Source organism: Molossus molossus, unplaced genomic scaffold (assembly GCF_014108415.1).
Source record: "Molossus molossus isolate mMolMol1 unplaced genomic scaffold, mMolMol1.p scaffold_m16_p_12, whole genome shotgun sequence".
In the NCBI taxonomy this organism is placed as follows: Eukaryota; Metazoa; Chordata; class Mammalia; order Chiroptera; family Molossidae; genus Molossus; species Molossus molossus.
Genome location: NW_023425347.1, coordinates 47,240,828 through 47,261,340, shown reverse-complemented (window position 1 = coordinate 47,261,340; position 20,513 = coordinate 47,240,828). Strand labels below are relative to the sequence as shown.

General features: G+C 37.9%; 1 protein-coding gene across 1 annotated transcript in view; it reads left to right on the top strand.

Annotated features, from left to right (window-relative positions):
* LOC118626997 (serine/threonine-protein kinase TNNI3K) overlaps nt 1-20,513 on the top strand; it is a 269,557-nt gene that overhangs the window by 209,755 nt on the left and 39,289 nt on the right. Inside the window, exons 22-23 of the mRNA XM_036257082.1 lie at nt 5,904-5,963; nt 9,501-9,670. Of these exons, the coding sequence (XP_036112975.1) occupies nt 5,904-5,963; nt 9,501-9,670 (230 nt within the window). The remainder of the gene's footprint in view (nt 1-5,903; nt 5,964-9,500; nt 9,671-20,513) is intronic.

Here is a 20,513-nt window from a genome sequence, read left to right as displayed (position 1 = left end):
TATGCAGGAGCACCGTGATCACAAGCTCTACCTGACTTTGAATTTAGCCCTGCTATTTACTGACTAGACTATCTTAGATAAATTATTTAATTTTTCTGATTTTCTGCCTTTTCTAGTTTAAAATGGAAGTAATATATGCCTACATTTCAAAACATTATAACAGTTAAGTGAAGTGCTCTAAGTGTTCAGTAAATGTTAAATTTCAACATTATTTTGATGCCTTTCTAACCCTCCAGTGAAATATTAACACCATTCCAATTTAATGTTTAGAAAAAGGTCATTCACTTATAATGTAGTCACTGATTGATTAAAAACACTTGAAGCAAATTGGAATAAAATTCCTCTACTCACATGATAAGATAGTTTGAGAATAAAATGAAATATAAATAAAACACAAAATCGTTAACTTTATCGTTCAGTCAACAGGCATTTATTAAACAACTTCTGTAGGTCAGGGACTGCTCAAGGCTCTGGGGACAGAGCAGCGGAAAGCAGTAAATCCCTGCCCTTATGGGGTGGACATTCTATGAGGGGATATAAACAATAAATAAATAAATATGAAAATATATATTAAGTCATCTCGTGATAAGAGCTATGGAATAAATAAAAGAAGAAAGGGAGTTGACAGCACTAGCTTGGGGCCTCTAAATATGGTGGACAAGGGAAAAGAGTTGGAAAAAACCTGGAGAAGGTGAAGACGCTGGTCAATCCATGTGGAGAGAACAGCAAATAGACTCCCTGAGGGGATGGTGTGCTGGGCCTGAGGAAGTTAGCACAGCCAAGTCCAGAAGTGAAGGCCAGGTCAGGGAGTCACGGGAGCAGGCTATCGCATGCCTTACAGATGAATACAAGGTAACATGAGAATAATTAGAGGCAATGTGAGTAACATTACTTGATCTGTAGCAAATTTTTGGCTACCATGTTAGTTACTATAGATTTGTAATATAGTTTGAAATCAGGGAGTATGATGTCTCCAGCTTTGTTCTTTTTGAAAATTGCTTTGGCTATTTGGGGTCTTTTATGGTTTTTTCATATATATATATATATATTTTAGGATTGTTTGTTCTATTTCTATGAAGAAGCCATTGGAATTTTGATAGAGAATTCATTGAACCTGTAGATTGCTTTGAGTAGGAAGGACTTTTTAACAGTATTCATTCTTCAAATCCATGAGCATGGAATATCTTTCCATTTATTTATGTCTTCTTCAATTTCTTTCTTCAGTATCTTACAGTTTTTAGTGTAAAGGTTTTTCAACTTCTTGTTTAAATTTATTCCTAGGTTCTTTATGATGCAATTGCAAATGGGTTTATCTTTTAAATATCTCTTTCCGATAGCTTATTATTACTGCATAGAAATACAATATATATTTTTATATTGATTTTGTATTCTGAAACTTTACTTAGTATTTTTGCTAGTTCTAACAGTTTGGGGTCGAATCTTTATGGTTCCCAACATATAATATCTTGTCACCCACAAATAGTAATAGTTTCACTTTTTCATTTCGAATTTGGATTAATTTTATTTCTTTTTCTTGTCTAATTGCTCTGTCTAGAACTTCCAGTGCTGTGTTGAATAATGGGCATCGTTGTCTCTTCTTGATCTTAGAGAAAAAGCTTTCAGCTTATCACCATTGACTATAATGTTAGCTGTGGGTTGGGAACATACTTTGAATAGGCAAAAAACAAAAGCAGCAGAAGTACTTAGTCAATTATAATAACATAAGCAAGAGATGCCGGTGGTTTAGACAAGGGGTAGTCAGATTCTAGATAATTTTTTATTATCATGATACTATTTAATATAATAAATTTGAGCTCAACTAAACTATCCTATACAATAGAACATGCTAGATATGCAAGAGTAAATGAATTATGGCTCACCCTCAAAGCACTCTAGCTAGTGATACAGACATGTAAATAGTTAAAACAAGGAAGAATAAGATCAATCTATATAAAGGATAAAATCGTTGTGTGGAATCACTTGGACATTTTAAGAAGGTTATGTTTTATGAATTGAGCCTGAAGAGGACAGATGATATCCATAGGCAATGAAGAAAAGTTAGAGAGTAAGAGCAATACCTGCATTGGACAAAAGATTGAATCTCACTTCATCTTTTAGCCTCACTGGGCTGTTTAGCATCTGCCTCATGCATATGTAGTTCAGAGGTTGGCCAGAGATTTAGGCAGAGTTCATATGCAGATCCTGAAACTCCCTCTCTCAGGCTCTCTTCTTCCAGGATCTCTCCTCACTTTTCTTGGGTGGCCCCAAGGTTCCTGTCCCCTGGCATACATGCCAAGGATAACACCCCCCACTTCTTTGAATGAGGACAAAACTTGTAATCATGATGAGGTATTACTCTCATAATCATATTTCTTCATATGGACAAAAGGAAGATTATCCTGGGTAGACCTGACCTATCAGATGAACCCTATGCAAGCAGAGCATTTTTCTCCAGTTGGTCACAGAGGAAGGAGTTAGAGAAACTTGCTGGCCAGGAAGAGGCAAAGGCCATGTTATAAAATGCTTCACAAGGAAATGAATTCTAATAACCAGTGAGCTTGAAAGAGGCCCCTGAGTCTCAGAGGGGAATCACAGTGCCAGATAGCAGCTGAATTTTAGTCTGATGGGACCCTGGGCAAAGGACCCAGTTAATCTGGACTGGACTTCTTGACTCACGGGAACTGTAAGATAATAAATGGGTGTTGTTTTAAACCATTACATTTGTGATCATTTGTTATAAAACCATAGCTTGTATACTCTGGTTGCCCTGAATTCTGTTCTCTGGTTCTTCAGGAAAGTAAACCTGCTGTGGGTGTTTCATCAGAATTTTAATTTCTCCCTAAATTGTAGATGAGGCTTGCCCTCAGGGTAAATGTTATAATAATAGTAATGATAATAATAATAATAATAATGATAAAGATGGGAAACTTACCTCGTACCTTTCTTTTCTTGCAACTGACTTTCCTCAAGAATCCACTTGTATTTGTTCACTCTACTGCCTTCAGGTAGTTCTCTTTTACATTTTGTCCAGAGTTTACACTTGTTGTATGGGGGAGGGTTGATTCAATATTATGCTGCTTGCTCATTCAGATTCTGCACACACTTTGAAGTGAGTATGATTTACTGGTGGATTAGAAGCAAGAGTATAACAGAGAATTCAGAGATTATCCTATGGTTTGGGGCCTCTCCAAGTAAAAGGATGGAGTTGCCATTGGCTGAAGCAGGGAAGACTATAAATACAAGAAACTGCAGATGTAAATGTAGAGTTCAAGGGAGAATACTGGGCTAGATATAAAGATTTAGGAGTTGTTTTATAAAGCTATGAGACTGAATGGAATCCTCAACAAATTAACTCTAAAGAGAAAAAAAGAGAGGGAGAGAGCGAGACCTCCAAGCTGAGTCCTGGTACAACCCAGAATTTAAAGATAGAGGGAAGTGAAACCAAAAGGGGAGACTGAGAAATAACAAGTGAGAGAGAAGAAACATGAGAAAGTAATGACCTTAAATTCAAATGGAAATATTTTAGGGGCAAAGGATTGATGATTTGTATTTAATGCTGTGCCAAGTACGATGAGCACTGAGACTGAGCCACTGAAGGCAGTAATGAGGAGGCAGGTCTTTGTGTCTTTGACAAGGGCAGCTTCAGCAGAGTGCAATAGAAGACATCCTGATTGGGGAAGAGGATAAAGAGAAGAAAGAGGATAGGAAACTGCAAATGTAGTGAAGACTTTAGAGCAATTTTGGTGAACAGGAAAATGGAGTAATAGCTTGAGGAAGAAGTAGAGTTGGGAATTTTATTTTATTGTTGTGTATTTGTTTTTAATTCAGGAGAATTTACAGCATGGCTGTATGTTGATGGGATTAAACCATAGAAAGGGAACATCCATGATGCAAAAAAATAGAACGGAGAATTATTTTTGGAGCAATGCCCTTTAATAGATTAGCAGAGATGAGAACTAGTAGGCAGTGAAGGAATTGGATAGAATCAGACAGAGTCCATCTGTAGAAATAGAAGTGGAAGCAGATTGTGTGGGTTTAGACACAGCTGGGTGTTGGGTGTAGTGGGGGGAACTAGAGCTTTGAGGAAAGAGGTGAAGGTAGCCATCTGGAGTGTGAGAGAGTGTATGAGCTATACATAGGCTCTGTAGGCTGTCCCAGGGTCCACTTGAAGTTAAAGGGTCATGATTTTGAAGTAAGACCAGTCAAGATATATTTAATTAACATTGGGATTTTTCCAATAGTGTGTAAAATGAACGATAGGGCCCAGGAATGGAGGCTGATTATGATCATCAATGTCATCTAAGCAAAGTAAGGGAGAAAGTCAGATGAGCGAGTGACAGTAAAAAGATGCGGAGGTAGAGGGGTGTTGAACAGAAAAACAGGAACATAGATTAGACAATAGATAGATGATGGAACAATATTAGCAGAAACATGTTTTGTAAGTCTGAATAACATATACATGGGGGGAGTTATTTTACTATTCTTTTCTACTTGGGGGTATATTCGAAACAGTCACAATACAAAGTTGGTTTTTTTAACTGATGAGATGGTTGGTGTGGTCTAAGATTTTTGGCACCAGTGTTACAGAAGCAGTGAATTAGAAAGAGAGGACATAGGATCCAGAGTGTGATCTGAGATAATCTGAGAAAACAGAGCGCAAGGAGGGGTAGCCAGCACTGTTAGTAATGGGGTCTGGGGTATGACCAGGGAGTAGGTGACTGAGGAAAGGTGGAGGAAAGACCAAAGGAACCCAGAGGTCAGGCCATTGTAAGGATCATCTACATGGATAATAAAAACACTGAGTGATGTTAGAGAGCATGACAGTGAGTGGGGCCACTAAAACCTTCCAAGCATGAGGGAGAGTGACTCAGCAGAATAGCTGAGAAAGCTGATGGGTTTTAGAGAGAAAAGCATTTGAAACTAAGGAAGAGACAGAAGACACTGGCCCCCATTCTCCCCACCGTTCCCACCAACCTAGAGGTATAAGGAGTACTCGAGAGAAAACTGCTTCCACTTGGGAGGGCTGTGGAGAGGCCGTATTCTCAGGGGAGGGCTAGATATTAAGGGAGAAATTGTTCTACTAAAAATCTAAATTAGTTGGTTACTGCACCTGAATGCTAAATTGAGCTACCTACCTCCCGGCAGTGAAAATTCCGTAAAAGGAGAAATGGTAGGTTATGTAGTCCTTCAGGTCTGACAAAGGAGGTATATAATTTCTTCAAAAGAGACCAACATTTTCAAAAATTCCAAGAATTTTTTTTCATAGATTCATAATCATTTTTATATTCCTAGCAACTAGAACAAAGTGTGAAATATAATCAGATTATGATAAATGTTTGTTCAACCAAACTCATCAGACACAGAGGTTCATAATGAACAAGGTCTTTAATGACACTTTTGGAAGATAAAAAGCTTATCTTAAACCCATAAAATAGGACACAGTCATGAGGTTTCTATTGATCTTGGCTGTGAATCTGAGATGGTATTTTCAAAAGTGAAGCTAATTATAAAATTATCTTTAGCAGTCCTTTTCCTATAGAAACCTTGTACAGTACAAGGCACAGAGATAGTTAATGGTCTTTAGTATTCACTTTATTCTTTCATTTTGAAGAGGAAAACCTGCCATTTAAAAACATGCAAAGCTAATTAAACTTTTTCACTATTTTATTATCTGAATGCAGTTGCAAATTCTGACTTAAAACTCTTATCGGAGGGAGACTCAACATCCCTCTCTGAACAGCAAAGGAACATTCAATTAACACTTCAATACAAGTGTATTTTAAATAAAAATATACATTATTGTTTATCTCATTCTTTACAAATGCAAATACCCAATTTTAAAATCCAAAGAAAGTTGCCTGTCTTTTACTCTCTGGGGAAACATGTCCTTTCTTTATTTACAGGGAAGACCTGAATTTTCGGAAGTTGTTACCAAGTTAGAGGAGTGTCTCTGCAACATTGAGGTAAGAAATTTGGCTTCTGGAATGTGTTCATTAGAAAAGCCCTGAATGTCCAAGGATGTTGGGAAGGTGAGTAAAATGGTACTAATGGAAAGACAGTGAGTGTGAGGGTCCATAACTCCATTCTATTTCACCCTGTTAATTAAGCCCCTAGGGTGGAGCAGAATTGACTGCATTTATGAGGACAAAGGCAAATCCAGAGTGAATTGGGGGCCCTTTCAAGAATAACCAGGCAGGAAAATGGACACAGGTATACCCAAGTTGAAAAATTGATAGGTAGAAATTTGAAAATAAAACAAATATGTTAGAAGGTAATTATTTAAATTAATTTTTTTATATGCACATTTCTACATACCGTGCAACTTAAGCTAAAATATTAAGCCATTGTTCATTTATGTCCAATGAGAAAAAAAATAATCACTATAATTAGTGCATAAATTAATTGGGAGGCATTGCTTTTATGCCATATGTATATTGCATAAAGTGATATATGTTGGTAATCAGGTTAATGGAATTTTCTTCCCTTAATATCAAGGAGCTGTTTGCTTTAATTTTCTCTATAATTACCTCAATTTTCTATACACCTGGTAAGAAGATAGCATTTGAAAATAGGCAAGGAAGCTAGAACATGAACACTAATTCAAAAATAATAATATATTCTCAAATGCAAATGAGTGTAATAGGAGAGGGGAATGAACATCACACATACAGGCTAACATACACATGTACATACGAAGAGAAGGGCATAAAATGGGGAGAAGCAGCATCAACCTGAAATTGCACAACTAAATACCAAAGCAGAGCGAGTCAAAGAAAGTTTTTCTCCCCTACTCCGCAAAAACATCTCAACACAGTCACTGGAATCTAGTCTATTGGGAAAGGGTTTGCAATTGCAGCCTGCAGTGATCTGCCATGATGACTCTGTCTCACGACTCTCTACTGGAACTTCTAAAGAGGTGGCCTTTTATGTAGGAGGAAGCTCCCGTCTTTAGACATGAAACTTCCTTTCCCTTCTCTTCAGTCCTGAAACATACAACGTGGAGAGAAGTAGTATATTTGGTGGGGTGCCTGAAGCCCCACCACCACCAAGAGCATCTGCCAGAGGCCTTGGATATTGAGAGATGCTTTTAAGGTTTGAGTTCCATACTCTCTCACTTTAAACTTTTATGTTTGACAGAATAAGGTTGCTCCAAGCCTGGGGATATATCCAGTTAGCTCACAGAGTAGACTTCAGAAACAGGAACAATAGTAAGATCTGCTAAACTAGCTTGTCTTGTTATATTGACCAAACCTCTTAGCACAATCTCTTCTAGTGAAGAAGATGAATAACTATGGACAATATGCAAAAAGAATTTGCTGGACTGGGTTACACTAATTCATGGACCAGAATCAGTTTTAAGGGGCTTGACTTATGGAAGTTCAATAAGGCTCTGTTCTCTACTCTTCAACCTTTCAGTTCGTGGTTTAGACCAAGATCAAGAAGGCACTGCTTACCATATCTACAGATAAAAGAAAGTTGAAAGAGACAATAAAGACTCGAAAGCAGTGGTCTAGAATATCTTGGAGGATACAGTAATAGGATATGTCTAACAAGAATAAATTTAATAGGAATAAATATAATATGAATAAATATAATATCACACCCAAAGAAACAATAGTAAAAGTATCATATGGCAAATATATTATTTAGGAGCATCATGAATGTTACTGAATACTAAGCTCTTTGTGAGTTGGAATATGACATAGCTGTCTTGCTACAGAATAAAAGATGTGATCATTTCTCTCTGTTCTGAGATGGCCAAACAAAATAGTACCCAGTTATGCCTATTCAAAGGGATAATTAAAACTGGGACAAAATTTTTAGAAAAGAGAGATCAAACTGGTGAATGGATTGAAAGTCATGTATTTGAGAGGCAGGAATGCTTGTCCCAGAGAAAATTAGGATGAGTCCAACAGCTGTTTTTAAATATCTGAAGAACTATCATATGGCAGAGGGATTGGCCTTGTTTTCTGTGGGCCAACAGTAGATCTGGTTTATTCCGAGAAGAGCTTTCTAATGGCTAGAGCTGTCCTAAGATAAATAAGCAGAGCTGGAGGCACTGAGTTCCTCATCACTGGAGGTTACCTAGTGATGAGGAACCTTGATACACAAGCCCTGGCCAGTTTTGTTCAGTGGTTAGAGCACCGTCCCGCTGACCAGAGAGTCCCAGGTTTGGTTCCCATTAAGGGCACATACCTCGGTGGTAGTTTGTCCTCATTCCTGGTTGGGGTCGTATGGGTGGCAGCCACTTGATGTGTCTCTCTCACATCGATGTTTCTCTGTCTCTTTTTCCCTCTCTCCCTCCCACACTATCTGAAGATAAATGCCAAAATATCCTCTGGTGAGGATAAAAAAAAAAAAAGATACACAAAAGAGATTTAATCATTGAAGAATTTGAACTTTCATTTCAACACCAACATAACATGATTCTCAGAGTTTTACTTAGAATTTACATATATTATTTTTTTAAATCAAAGTCTACCATCTACCTGTCTTATGAAATTATAATGTCAAAAGTGCTAGTGTTCTCAGTTGGGTTAGGTGGACTACATAAACAGCAAGGTTGTCAAAACTCAGAAAAACTACTCTCTTAGTTTTTCTCTTCTCTTTCTAATTTTCTTTCCTCATGCATTTCTATTTTCTGGCAATACTTCACCATTTGTAACTATTTTTTAAATAGTTACAACAACTCTTTTACAACAACTTTAATTCATCCTCATGCTTGCCAGACATTGAAGTATTTTTCATTTTATGAAATGGACATATTCTTGGAAAAGTGTGTAAATCCATTTTATGTAAAGGGAATAATTTGGCTCTAGCCGGTGCTGCTAAGTGGTTAGCGCATCTGCCCGTGCACTGGAGGGTGGAGGGTTTGATTCCTGCTCAAGGATGCATACTAGGGTTGCAGGTTTGATCTTGGCCCTAGTTTGGGCACATGCGGGAGGCAACCAATCAATGTGTCTGTCTCACACCAATCTCTCTCTCTCGCTCTCTCTCTCTCTCTCTGCCTCTCCCATGCTCCCTTCCACTCTCTCTGGAAATCAATGGAAAAAATATCCTCAGGTAAAAAGTAACAACAAAAAATAATAATTAAAAAGTAAATAAAAGGAATAAGTTTAAGTTGCAAGTTAAAGGAACTCTGCAATGAATCTTATCACCATAGTAAAAAAAAAAAAATGTAGAATATCTTTTAACAATTAAATAATAACCTTCTAAATATCTATTCCATGAATCTGATTTGAGCCCATTCTGTTTTCTGAAAAATAAGCATAAATTTAATGGGCCAGCTCTCAACATAGAACTAGGTCAAAAAAGTAAATTAAGCTAGCCAGATGCTGCCATCAGAGGCCGAAAGGAAAAGCCAGAAGCAAGCTGAGAGAAATGGAAATTAAAATATGAGAAATCCTAGAATAGAAAGTTAAAATAAAGCCTTATTCTGTGCTATGCCTTTAAGCCTGTTGGATTTATTAAATGATTGAAACTGTCCCTCCTTCACTCAGCTGATGTCTCCTGCATCGAGTAACAGCAGCGGATCTCTCTCTCCTTCCTCTTCTTCCGATTGCCTGGTGAGCAAAGGAGGACCTGGCCGGAGCCACGTGGCAGCTTTACGGAGTCGTTTTGAACTGGAATATGCTCTAAATGCAAGGTCTTATGCTGCCTGGTCCCAAAGGTAAGGGGTAATCTAAGCAACAGTCCCACAGGCAAGACAGATTCCAGAATCCCATCAAGATACCCAATTTGATTACGGTCAATGGGGGATTTACCATCTATGTGGCAAACTTTGAAAGAGGCATTTTTGAGCCCTTTTTAAAAATAATATTATGACCAAAAATTAAAAACTTTGTTGTCTATTAAATTATGTTCTCTAAGTTTCAAGTAAAAACAATTAACTCTAGCTTACAAGAATTGTCTAGCTACAGCGACGAAGGAAAATTATTGAAAGTATTCTTGGGCTATCTTACAGAATACAATGAAGAATTCCTTGTGTAGAAAGTAAGAAATAGTTTTGCAGATCTTAGCACCAAAAGGTCGGCATTTGAGAATTACCATATGACCCAGCACTTCCATACCTAGGTATATACTCAAAAGAATTGAAAACAGGTACTCAAACAAATACGTGTATTCAAATGTTTATAGCAGCACAAGTCACAGTAGCCAAAGATGGAAACAATTCATGTATCCACCACCAGATGAATAGATAAACAAAATGTACTATCCATACAATAAAATATTATTTTTGCCATATAAAGGAATGATGACAGATACATGCTCCAACGTGGATGAGCTTTGAAAACATGCTAAATAAGAGAAGGTGTCACATACTGGTCTACAAAGGTGTCACATATTGTACAACCATATTTATATGAATATCCAGAATAGGTGTGTTAGTCAGTTTGGACTGTCGTAACAAAATACCATATACTGGATGGTTTAAACAATTGAAAGGTATTTTCTCACAGTGCGCTTGGCACCATCAGGTGACAGCGTGTCAGGGCTCTGGTGAGACTTAGGGATGGACCCTTCTCACTGTGCCTTCACGTGGGAGCTCGGGCATCGCTTCCTTTTGTTATAAGGTCACCAGTTTTATCAGTTCAGGGCTTTACCTTCTGACCTCATTTGACCATAATCACTTCTTTAAAGTCTCTATCTCCAATAAAGTTACATAGGGGTTAGGATTCAACATGAATTTGGTGGGAGGGGGGCACAACTCAGTCCATGGCAATAAGTAAATCCACAAAAACAAATTAGGTTGGTGGTTTCGAGGAACTAGGGGAAAGGGAGAAATTGGGAGTAACTGCTTAATGAGCACAGGGTTTTATTTTTCAGTGATGACAGTATTTTAGTTAGAAGTGGTGGTTGTAAAATTCTGTGACTGTACTAACTAAATGTCACTAAACTGTTCACTTTAAAATGATTAGGTTTTTGCCCAACCAGTGTGGCTCAGTGGTTGAGCGTCAACCCATGCACCAAGAGGTTGCTAGTTCAATTCCCAGTCAGGACACATGCCCAACTTGTGGGCCAAATCCTCAGTGGGGGGCATGCAGGAGGCGGCCAGCCGATGATCTCTCTCATCAATGCTTGTATGCTTGTATCTGTCTCTTCCTCTCTCTCTAAAATCAGTAAAGAAAAAAAATTAAAATGATTAATTTGTTATGTGAACTTCACTTAAATTTTTTAAAAAGGCAAAAATATTTAAGCAAATGGGCAAGTTAGAAAAAGAGAAAAAAAATAGCTCAGCATCCTTCCATAGTGAGTTCTGCCATTTAGATGCCCCAGTTCCCAACAGAGTCTCTTTGTCTCTCAGTTTAATTAAGTTTCAAGAAGAGATGTATCAGTCACCTGTTGCCATGATACTGCTGTATAAAACCCATGCCAAGACTCAAGGATATGCAACCATAAGCATTTAGTCCTTGCACCTGTGCCTGTGGGCCTGGTTCTAGGTGGGCCTGACAGTGAGCGGGAGGTTGTGTCCAGTCCGCTCCATGTGTCTCTCCTCCTCTGGGCACCAGCACATCCCTGCGGCATGTTCTTCTCATGGGCACACATTAGGAGCTCAAGAGACCCATTTAAAGCCTCAGTTCAGCTTGCACCCTATGACCTTCCATTGGCAAGTCACATAGCCGAGTCCAACATCAAGCGACATCAAAAGCAGGGTAAACTAGGAACAATGCAGTCTGCCACAAGAGAGAATGTAATCCAGCCCTTTTCAGATCAAATGGCCACCTCTGGTCTAAGCAAGTGTGGTTGAAGTGGAGGTAGGGTCATATTTCATGAACATAAACATGACGCCCAGGGACCCATGTTCTGGATGGGGAGTAGAGAAGTCAATCACTGTGAGCCCAAGAATACCCTAGAAAGTGTGTACTGCAGCCCATGGAAAGTCAGAAAAAACTGGCTCAGACCTCTGTCCTTCCACGTGATCCCCAGAGCATTCTCACATAAGCTGTTGCCTATGGTCCCTCACACATGCCACCATCACAGTAAAAAGATGTATCAGTAAGGTGGAGACAGATTGTCTGGGGTTCGCAAGGATCTGACACTGTCTACAAACTGCTACTGTTGCTTTTCTAGCCATAGTTGTTATAATCTTGGTCTAACAAAAAGTTGTAGCTTCAGCTCCGAAGAGATGAGACTCTGAATCATGAAGGCTTTAATCTAGGAATGTCATGAGATTAAGTATCCGCAAGTTTGATTGATAACCAGGCAAACTGGACACATTTCTTTATTGGATTCCAGTCTCTCACATAATTTCATAAGGGGCTCAACAGGCCAAGATTAGATTAGTTTCAGTCACAATGTCGTCTTCGAGTTCCATCTGATCTTCTTCTTCTTTGCTTGTGGTTTTAAAATTATCCTCTGAACAGTCAGGTTTTGATATTGCCAAAGCACAGTCACCAGAGGTTTGTCTGCTTGAGGCAGAGGTGAAGAGGATGAGCGGTGCAGTCAGACAGATCTGTGGTTCAGTCTTGGCCTCACCATTTACCAGCTCAACGACCTTGGGCAAGTTACCCACCAGCTCTTAGGATTGTTATTGGGAGAGGTAGTATTGTCACAGAGGTCAGTGAAAGGTACCAGCAGACTGAAGCAGAGGATACAAGTTCCTATAACATAAGAAAGTCACACACCTTACAGTACATAGACCACTCTGTAGCTTGGGAGGCACAGTAGCACTGCCAATGAGGTGAGCTGCTGGTGGAGGGAATGCAGCTTCTCTGGCCTTCAACAACCCGGAGAGGTACGCCACTCCTCATAAAACTGCTTGAATGAGGTGGGGGAAACACATTTGCTTTTCTGAGATGTAGCTTTTGATAGTCTCATAAGGTATTTGATGCCCTCCCGTCTCTTCACGGCTGTTATGGAACTCCAGTAAGTGTTTGGCTGTCTGACTAAAATTTCTCTTCATAGCCTAGTGCACTCTGAGTATTCGCTGTGAGTGTGCACAGGAGATCAGTTCGCTAGTTGTATCATCTCCCTAACAAGCCCAGTCTTTGGGCTACTTGACATTAACTCCAGAATAGGTAAAGCGTTTAGCTAAGGTGTAAAATGTACCAAGATAAGAACATCTGTTTTATTTATAACTGTATCCCTAGTATCTAGCAGTGTGATTGACACAAAGTCAATATGTAATAAATATAGGTTTCATAAAGCATTGGATAAATTGGTTCCATAAATCATAATTATTATTAATTTGGGGCGTGATCATAATTATTATTAATTTGCTCCATTAAAGTAGCTATCCCCATGAGCATCTGCTGCATGCTGGGCACTGTTCTAAACACTTTGAACAGTGATCTAAGTGAGCCTTAGAGAGTAGTTCTGTTTTCGTAGATGAGGAAGCTGAGGCTCAGAAAGGGAGGCAACTGTCCTAAGTCTATGGAGACAGAGTGGGAATTCTCGCCCAGGACCCTCCTGTGCTTTCAGAATTTCTCTGGCACAGGAGGTGACATTTGTCAGATATATTTTGATATTTTGACATATTGTTTGATATATTTTGCCAGTACTTATATCTGCTAGACTTCTTCCAGCTTCTTCTGGGAGTCAGTCAGAGAAAGAATTCAGCGACTCCTCCTAAGCCTGCCTTTGCAGCCTGTGTACATGAAAGACAGAGCAAGTGAGACAAGAGATCAATAGGTTCTTGAAGTCCAAGAGCCTAAAGGTGCAGGGACTGATGAACTTACTCCAGCAGAGACATGAGTTGAACAGCCTGGAAGACAATGGCTCTCAGCTTTGGCTTCAAATGAGAATCCCCTGGGGAGCTCACGCAGGCACCAATATCCAAGCCCAATTAAACCAGAACCCATGGCGCTGACACCCAGACATCAGAATCTTTCAAATTCCCCAGGTGACTCCAGTATACATCTGAGTAAGAGATGTGTGCTAGAAGAGAATGCTGCATTGCTGACCTGCCAGTCACTCTGCGGGAAACGGGGTGCCACTGATAGAACAAAGAGGAGGGGAAGCATCCTCATAGGTGAAACAGCAGCTGCAAACCAAGGAGAACATTGTGAAGGCTGATGACCTGGTAGCCTCTCCCAAAAGTCCTTGCAATGTACTAGGAACTTCTGATCTGAGAGGCATTCTAACCGTTCATTAAAATCACACAAGGTGTAATTTTACAGCCTACCATCATCCTTTTAAAAAATGAGTACAAGACTTGGCCCGGAGTTCTGACTAATGTATGTTCCCAATGCCAGGTCTCAGAGCCCCCAACAAATGTCTTTAAAATAATACATTTATATTTTCCAACTTCGGTTGTGAAGTTGACCGCCTAGAGTTTTGTAATGCTTGATTGGATGGGGGTTTGGGTTCTTGTTTGTTTGCGCATTTGTTTTAAGTGATTATTATTTTCTTTTGTAAAATAAATGTCAAGGTGGGAAATGTGTCAGATGCTTTCTCCACAGGTAATAGGAATTCAGAAATTCTTACTGAAACCACAAACTGATGAAATCTGAGATTGAGGAAGGCACGCCTGAAATTCTGCCTCTTTTAAAATATTTTGTGTCTCTAGATATATTTGGAAAACTAAGCATGTGGTACTTGCTCCTCCCGCAGGGTCTGAAATCTCCCATCTTGTACATGGATTATATCATGTAAATTTAGAAATGGCAAAGTGATACACAACCTTTCAGATGCAAAAACCAATCAGTATTTGTGTGGGGCTGGGCTCTGAGAATAGAACACTATGACCTAGTTAGAGGCCCAGGAGAAGAAAATCAGAGATGCAGAGATTGGGACAGTAAGACACATACATTTGGAATTAGTTTCTCACATTACAAAAGGGCCCGTCAAAGGGTTTCTTTAAATAGAAACCTTGCGTAGTGCACTTAAAATGCAATTCAACTTATAAAAGTTGAATACAAGTTATAAAATTTTAATTTACACATAGTTTTTCTGGAACACGGCACATGAGTAAGATGATAGCATCATGAAACTGATGTTCCTAGAAGGAATTTAAAAAAAAACAATCATGAGAGGATCGGGTCCATTTGCTGTTGTGGAACAGATATTTATCACGTAAAACCTGCAGTGTCTCCTTATCACGAAGGTCAGATACTCCTCTTTTTAATACCACCTCTCCTACGTGTGCTTTTTTGGGCTGAAACTTCCCTTTGGCTCCTTAACTGTTCTATTTTGTTCCAAACCCTCCCTCATCTCGAATTTATTTCTCTTGCCAGCTCGCCATGATCAACAGTTTCAGCACCATGCTCATGATCACTGTGAACTCCTCCCAACTTGCTTCTCTCTTCATGAGTTTTCTTGTGATTTCATGCAATCCATGGCTTCAACTCTTTCCTTTCCCTCTCATACCTCTCTCTCTGTCTCTCTCTCCCTCCCTCCCTTCCCGTCTAATAAACACACACAGATATCATGCACACATCCACACAGTCATGCACACAGTTTACCCCCAGACAAGCCCAACCTTGACTGACCTGCTTCCTTTATAAAGTCTCCAACTTTTCTCCTCCTCCAGCTTCCCCATGCCCTAATGCACTTACCCTTCTACTGCCAGCCTATTCTTACTTCTGTAGAACAAACGTATGTCATCAGCCTGCTTTAAAACCATCGATAATTCTTCATTGCCTTTAAAATTTAAGTGCAAATATCTCTTCCTGGAGTCCAAAAGAGTCAAGGATACATGTTTTCAGTTTTAACTCCCACTGAACATCCTACACTCCTCCAGCGCTAGACAGTGATACTGTCGCTCCTCAAATCATTCTAGGGTGTGGGGAGCTGTGTGAGGCATCTTTTGGTAGTCCCAATGACCAGAGAGGTGCTAGGATGTTTAGTGGCCCTGGGAACGGTGCTGAACTTCTACAGTGTTTTGATAATTCTCCAAAATAAAGAAGTATCCTGCACAAAATAACAGTAAGAATCCCTGGTGACGTACGTTATAGACAAACAAGTTCTACTATTTCCCATATACGCCCTGTGTTTTACCTGCTGTCAGCCTATTCCTGCATTCTAATTTTTAACCCGCAACCCTTCTCAATCTTGTCAAAGTATTAATTAGCCTTCAGAAATATCTCAATCAGCTTAATCACTGTGTCATGAGGGGGACTTTTCTGAGGCTACCCCATCCCACCCAAGCCTTATCAAGGGCCACAGCGCCTTGTGCCGCTTTATGCACTGACATTATATTGTCTTATATTGTGACTATTTATTTTTTAATTCCCCATTAGTTCATAAATAATTTAGGGACAGAAATTTTCTTCGTTTTTGTTTTTATTCAGGTGCCTCCAATATCTCATTTATAATTTAATTGTATATAGTAAATGTTAAAAATGTTTTTATTTATAATAAATTAAGGGAATTATTAGTTAGGCTATAAAACTTTCTGACCCCTATAATTCTGTCAATTTTGTTGTTGTTGTTGTTGTTCAAAAATAATGAGCTATCAGCTACTTTGAACTTCTTTCCATCCCACTCCCTCACCATTAGGGTATTAAGTGTCCACCTATTTATTTTTAATAAAGAAAAGTATAGAATGTAGGTGCCTAAACTGTGTGAGAAGGGACTGGCACACTCATTCCCAGTGTGTTTATCAAGGGAGAGATTGCACTGAGATACTGAAGGAAGGTTTTATTGAAGAGGTAGATGATGGAGCTGTAGTTCAGACATAAATAGAACAGGAAGAAGAACAAACATGAAGTGATGATTATGAACATCGTTTCCTTCCTTCTTAAAAAGAACGGGCATTCCTTTCCCAACTGATCTTGTAACAGTAGTTCTTTCGTACGTATATCAAGGACCCACACTTAGATGGTTCTGTTTTCAGTTTCCTATTCTGTTGCACTGGAACATGTGGTTATTCCTCTGTCAATAGCACACAATTTAAATTACAAATCCTGATATCTGGTAGAGCAGGTCTCATCTTGGCTAGTCTTTGTTTTTTCATCTTCCATATAAATTTTATAATCAGCTTGAATTTTCCATACGAAATTTTTTTTATTATAGATAGTGTAAAACTAGATAAAACTATTATAGATCAGTACAGGAAGATCTGTCATGCTTATAATATTGAATCTCCCTTTTCATGAACATGGTACATTTTGACATTTACTTAGATGTGTTTTAATATCTTTTAATTAGATTTTATAATATTTTCTGGGAGGTTTTTATACACCTTATGTTATATTGATTGTAAGATTCATTGTGATTGCTGAAATAATTTTAATTCATTGTTACTATATTATTTTGTTTGTATTTCTTTGGATTACTTGAATATGCATTCTAGTTTTATATTCTTTAGTGGGTACTCTAGAAACTTTAACACATTATTTAACATGTTCTATATTTAGTATATATGTTCTACTCCCAGACAAAAGAGAGATCTTAGAACAAATTAGTTGCAAATCATTCCCTCCTGAATTATATATTTCTGTCCTTACTTTAATTGTGATTTTTCAAATTTCACATCTTAGACATTATTTACTTGTTTTATACAGCAATGGTTTATTTAGATTTATCCATATTTACTATTTCATTGATAATTGTGCTTACATTTTACACCTTTTTGCTAGATCTTTCTCATTTTCCTCAAATGTATTTTTTAAAATTTCTTTAACATACTCTGTTAGAAATAAACATCTGAGCCCTGGAAGGGTGACTCAGTTGGTTAGAGCACCATTCCATACACCAAAACAGTTGTGTGTTCAAATCCCAGTCAGGGCACATACCTAGGTTTTGGGTTTGATGCATACAAGAGGCAACCAATCAATGTTTCTCTCTCTCTCTTTCTTCCCCTCTTTCTAAAAATCAATAAAACATATTCTCAGGTGAGAATTTTTTAAAAAGTAAACATCTGAAACATATTGTCCTCATTTCTTGAAAAAAATATTTTTTAGTGGATGTGAGATTTGAGGTGTTTAAGTATTTCTCCCCCGCACCTTTAAGATACATTCCACGTTTCTGACTTGTTCCTGTTAATATTTCATCTGTGTTTCTAATTGTAATTTTTTAAATTTTCAATTGGTTCTGTTTTTAGAACTTCTTGTTGTTTTTAGTATTCTACAATTTAACTATGCTGTGTATAACTACAGATTTAAGTTACTTTTCTTGCTTTGAATTTGTTGGGTGTATAGAATCTAAGAATTGGCACCTTTCCTACATTCTGACTAATATTCAGCCCCTACCCCTTCTAATATTTCTTTACCCCCATACTCTTTATTTTCTATTTCTAAAACTCTAGAAGTGTTTCGGATTTTCTTACTCTATTTTTCAAATTTCTCAGTCTCTTCTTTTCTTGTGTATTCATTCCCTGCCTTATACTTTCTCTATGTTGCTTTCTGGTTATTTCTTCAAATCTAAATTTCAGTTCACATATACTCTCAGGAGCTAGATCTAATATGATTTCAACTCATTTTAATTTCTGTTTCATTGATAGAAGTTTAATTTGTTTTGCAACTTGACTGGACAGCTTTGAAAATGTCTTTTTCCTTCCACATACTTTTAATTGTTTTTTTTTATTCAAATACATTTATTGTATATTCTACATTTGAATATCTGATATTTCTAAGGTCTGCAGTCTTATAAATCTAATTATGTAGTTTGTTGCTTCTGCTAATTTTTGCTCCTTGTTTTATCATGTATTTAGAGATTTCTGTCTGTATTTTGAGCTCATGTTCCTTAGAATTCTGGCAACTTTTTTTTCCTTATTTAGTGTAGCTGACTTCACAAATAATTTGCTTTCGCTTTTGCTGATTATCTAGAAAAACTAACCCCTCTGGACCACTTTAAAACTTCAATTTGGAGGTTTTTTTTAAACACATGTAGTAATAGTTTTGTTTTAAAACTTGTATCTGTGTGGGCTTGTGGATGAGATTTCTCAGGGTAAATATTTTATTTCTCATTTTTCCTCACCTCAGCTGGAGCCAAGGATGAAATAGGACACTTATCCTCTGCATCTCCATGTTTAAAGTCGATTTAATCTTTTCTTGTTCACCCTGGGGTTGTGTTTTGAGGATTTTTGCTTCATACTGGTGTTTCTTATCTGACCTCCCACTTTACTAGGGCCATGTGTTTCCCATGTGGTTGAGTAAAATTCAAGCTTAGATGAACAAGAATCAGTATGAGAGCATCTTCATAGCACTTACATCCATCTGAAATTATCATTTTAGCCAATCATTTTGTTGGTATTTATGCTAAAATTGTAAACATCATGAAGGCATGAATTTCTCTCCTTTTTGATGCTGTATCTCCAATACTTAGAACAGTGTTTGTTTGGCACATTGTAGGTGCTAAACAACTATTTGAAAAAAAAAATGATCATGGTAGATTTTTACAAACATTATGCCAGTCAATTTTCACACTTTTGTTAAGTAGGCTTCATGATTTTCATCTTTCAGGTTAAAAAACAAACAACAAAAACTGAAACTCAAATAATTTATATAAAACTATATAGTGGGAAATGGTAGGTAATAGTTGTTTCTTGGCCTGTCTGGTAGTGTTTTTATTATACCAAGCTGTCTGTGGAGACTAAACTTGAGCAACATTTTTGAACCATCTATAAGTGGAAATTTTTAGCCTCTGGCTTTGGCTTCCAGGATAACCAGCTGGGAGCTATCCAGCGTGCTGAACTACCTTACTCTAATGCTAAGCCAGATCCAATGGAACACCCTGCACCCTCAGTCTATGCAGGGAGTATTTCCCTTTAACTCTGACCACCTCTGATATTTGCTACTTTACCTCAGCTTATGCCTGCTCATAACATCTTTATAACCAGCTGCTTGCACTGACATAGACCTAACCTGAACACAACAAACCACATCTGCTGCCTCATTCACCAGCATGCCATGGCCTAACCCTGCCCTCTCTATCTTCTTTAATCATGTCTCTGGAAAACCAGCCTGACTCCCTGGCCATATTTCTAAAACAGCAAAAATCACTTATAATATATAAAAGGGCAAACTCTTGCGCTGGCTGGTTTGGCTCAGCGGTTGAGCGTCGGCTTGTGGACCAGAGAGTCCCAGGTTCAGTTCCTGCTAGGGGCACATACCACAAAATAAATAAATAAATGAAAGGTCAAACTCTTTTCCTCTGGACACTTGGGGACCAGTTTTAAAACTAACTCTGTTTTAGTATGATTTTCTTATGAAGTATATTGTAAAACTAGACTTCTTTTTCACTTGCTCATAAATATATTCTACAGTAGTCAATGTACTACAGCAGTCAATTACATTCACTGTGTGTTTTAAAAATAATCTTTTAGCTAATGTTTTGGGGGCAACAAATATACTAACTAATAAAGAGGATTTCATGAATTTTTTTAATCCCGGAAATGAAGAAAAATACTTCCCTTTCTAACTCTTAAACATAATGAAAGCCCAAAATATTTTAGCTGATTCTACACAGGAATAATTTTAAGGTTTATAAATTTAAGAAAACAATTAAAAGATAGCATCTTTGGCTTTCTATGCTTTTTGTTTTTTTACTTATTAAATATTGATTTAAAATATGACATTTACAGAATTTAAAATGTATCAAAGCATCACATTAGTATCTAACTCTTACTT